Source organism: Beta vulgaris, chromosome 8 (assembly GCF_026745355.1).
Source record: "Beta vulgaris subsp. vulgaris cultivar EL10 chromosome 8, EL10.2, whole genome shotgun sequence".
Classification (NCBI taxonomy): domain Eukaryota; kingdom Viridiplantae; phylum Streptophyta; class Magnoliopsida; order Caryophyllales; family Amaranthaceae; genus Beta; species Beta vulgaris.
This window is the reverse complement of record NC_079209.1, coordinates 61,587,807-61,591,454: the sequence shown is the minus strand read 5'-3', so window position 1 is coordinate 61,591,454 and position 3,648 is coordinate 61,587,807. Positions and strand designations below refer to the sequence as shown.

General features: G+C 38.9%; 1 protein-coding gene across 1 annotated transcript; it reads left to right on the top strand.

Annotated features, from left to right (window-relative positions):
* Positions 1 to 218: 218 nt before the first annotated feature.
* LOC104902414 (hypothetical protein) lies at positions 219 to 2,833 on the top strand. Its single transcript, XM_010690189.4, has one exon. It carries the CDS (start codon positions 780 to 782, stop codon positions 2,340 to 2,342), a length of 1,563 nt encoding a protein of 520 aa, XP_010688491.1. The 5' UTR covers positions 219 to 779; the 3' UTR covers positions 2,343 to 2,833.
* Positions 2,834 to 3,648: the final 815 nt, after the last annotated feature.

Here is a 3,648-nt window from a genome sequence, read left to right as displayed (position 1 = left end):
TACATTATTGGTTGATGGATTTGAGTAAATTTTTTAATTTTTTTTATTTAAAAAATGGGTAAGAAGAAATTATTTGGACTGCCTCGTACAGAACTCCCACCCAAAAGCCCATTATAAGCCACACCTCCAATCCCCTTCCATTAAATTTCAAGCAAATGCTTGAAATAGATTTGAGTAAATAGATCACATTGATCAGTGTTGCAATACAACCTATTACTTTATAGTTTATATAATGAACACACAATACCAAAGACAATATTGCAACCAATCAATCCCCTCTATTCTCTAATTATAACAAAAATTTAGAAGAAAAAAAAACAAGACAAAGAAAAAAGTTGGAAAAAAAGATCAAAAAAACAAATGATCACCTACTAAGCTACTATCCTACACAAAAATACAGCCTAGAAAGATGCTTCTCTTTCTGTCCCTTATGATGATATCCCATGTCCTTCTCACTTGACTACATATAAAACCAATCCAAAATCCCCTCTTTTCATTTTTGTTGTTTTCATCTTCTTCTCCCTTCTACTCACTCCCTACACACTACACTAAACACCAACATCAACATAGCCATTAGCCACCCCAAAAAAACTCTCCTCTTTTTCTCCATTCATTATTCTAATCATTATTTCTCTTCACTTTTTATTTCTCAAAAAACCCAAATCTTTATCCATCCACAAAAAAAACCCTATATATATAAGTCCCCCAAACACCCACAAATCCGCAAACAACCCAAAAAAAACACTCACTTTCTTCTTCTTCCTCCCAAAAACAACAAAATGAGAGAATTTTGGACCTCATTAGCTTCATTAATGGGTGTTGTAGCTTTTTGTCAAAGTCTCTTAACAACAATTTTCCCACCTTCATTTCGTTACACCTTTCTTAAACTCTTCAACCGTATATCCAACTACTTCTCCAATTATTGTTACTTCGACATAACAGAAATTGATGGTGTCAACACCAATGAACTCTACAACGCCGCCCAACTCTACCTTAGCTCCACCACCGCCTCCGCCGCAGGCCGCCTAAGTCTTACTCGCTCTCTCAACTCCTCCGCCGTAACTTTCGGACTAGCTCACAATGACACTCTTTTCGACACTTTTAAAGGCGTCACCATCCAATGGGAGCACATTGTCACTCAACGTCCCTCACAGTCCTTCTCATGGCGACCCGTACCCGACGAAAAACGCGGGTTCACTATCCGGGTCAACAAGTCCTGCAAGGATATAGTCTTGGGCCCGTACTTGGATCATATCATGGGCCGGGCCGTGGATATTCGCAGGCAGAATCAAGACAGGTACTTGTACACCAATTCCCGTGGCGGGTCGTTGGACTCGGCCCGGCCCGGTCACCCGTGGGAGGCGGTGCCGTTTAAGCACCCTTCGACGTTCGACACGCTTGCGATCGACCCGAAGAGGAAGGCCGATATCATGGCCGACCTCAGGGAGTTCGCCGCGGGCGAATCCTTCTACCGGGCCACGGGTCGGGCCTGGAAGAGAGGGTACTTGCTTTACGGCCCGCCCGGTACGGGTAAGTCGAGTATGATTGCTGCTATGGCTAACCACCTCAACTATGATATCTACGACCTCGAGGTGACTGAGGTTGGGTCTAACTCTGAGCTGAGGAAGCTTCTTATGAAGACGACTTCGAAGTCGATTATTGTTATCGAGGACATCGACTGTTCTGTCGACCTTTCGGATAGGAAGATTAACACCCCTAATCACCACCACAGAGGTTTCCACCACCCGGGCCCGGATGATGGGCTGTCCGGGCCTGGGTCGGTGACTTTGTCGGGCTTGTTGAACTTCACGGACGGGCTGTGGTCGTGTTGTGGGAGTGAGAGGATATTCGTGTTTACGACGAACCATGTAGAGAAACTTGATCCTGCATTGCTAAGGTGTGGGAGGATGGATATGCACATACACTTGAGTTATTGTTCCTTTGAAGCATTGAAGATATTGCTGAAGAATTACGTGGGGTTAGAGGATGGAGAATTGGATTCTCAGACGATGGCTGAGTTCGAGGCAGTGGTGGAGAAGGCGGAGATGACACCGGCTGATGTGAGCGAGGTGTTGATTAGGCATAGGAGAGAAAGGAAGAGGGTGGTGAAGGAGTTGCTAGAGGAGTTCAAAAGGAGGGCGAATGGTAACAAAAATGGAAGAATAGGCCCGAATTCGATTTTCGAGGATCAAGAAGAGGAGGAGAAGAGGGAGTTATTAGAGATGATGCATAACAACAATGGAGGTAATAGTAGTAATGATCAAGAAGAAAAGGAAGGTAATGTTGTGGTGCATGATCAATTTTTTCCCAAGGAGACACAAGTTGATAAGAAGTTCAATTAGACAAAAAAGAAGACATCAAGTACAATAGTGTAATGTTTCTTGGTTACTTCTATTTTTGTGTTTTTCAAAGAAAAGAAGATTTGAGAGATAGGAAAGAGGGGACAATGTTTTGGCAATGTTAATGATGAGATGAGTGAATTCTAAGGGTTTTGGGAACAAAAAAGTAAAGTGTAGGTATAGTTGATCTCCTTTGCATTGAAGTTAAGTTAAAGATGAAGTTGATCATATCTTTGCTTGGTTTACTGTTGTTTGATTAATATTAGTGGTACTAAGTTTAAGTTATAGTAGTAGTACATTTTATGTCGTGGAAATTAGTCAGCTCATTAGATGCATATAGGGATTGGACATGACAAGAGATGCATTTTTACCCCCCATACATAAAGTGATGTTGATCCATATATATTTTGTGCATCATCTATCTTCAATTTTCTTTTTTCTCAAATCCTTGTTATATCGTCAATAGATTAGTGGATTGTGTTGATCCTTCTTTACTTTATTGAATATGGAATAATATATTGTTATGGTCGTACTCAAATTATATATAAAGATTGTAGTGCTTCAGTACATAACCATTTAATCTATTAAGATAGCACACACATATAACATCAAACAACTAACTAGCTACTAGAGAATGTTGTCGTCATGTTTGACTTAAGAAAGGTAAAGGTACTTGTAAGGATGTTTTCAAATATGATCATATATTTTGTAGTATGTAACCATTTAATTGCGAAACTTAATACTTCATTGATTATTTCAGCTTTTACATAGGTCGAGAATGAAGGATTTTTCAATCTCTAATAAAGGATTAGAGACTTTCCCACTTTTTTCTACCCTTCAAAAATAGTACTCCTTTCATCTCAAGATTCTTTGTGTATATGCTTTTCTCCTAAAGATTAAATAAAGAGTATAAGATAGGCTATTTGGAAGATACTGGGTTCAAAGTCGATAATCTTAGAGATAATGGATAATATTATATTGACGGATCATAGAAATTATATAATATTTTTTTGAAAAGCACATATTAATATCGCTTGTGCATATGCTAAAAACTACTCTTTTAGAAATTAGAATGTCCTTGAAATTAGATTTAAAATCCACTATATATCATACAAATTTCTGTAAGTTCTATTGACTATCAATCTAGAAATAATAGCAAACAATAATAGAATATCAAATAATAAAGCAGGAAAGAACACACCAAAACTTTTTACGTGGAAACCCAAGAACTGGGAGAAAAACCACGAATCTGCACTAGGAATCGATGAATATTCAAGAAAGATTACAAAAAAGCACTCAAGAACTCCCT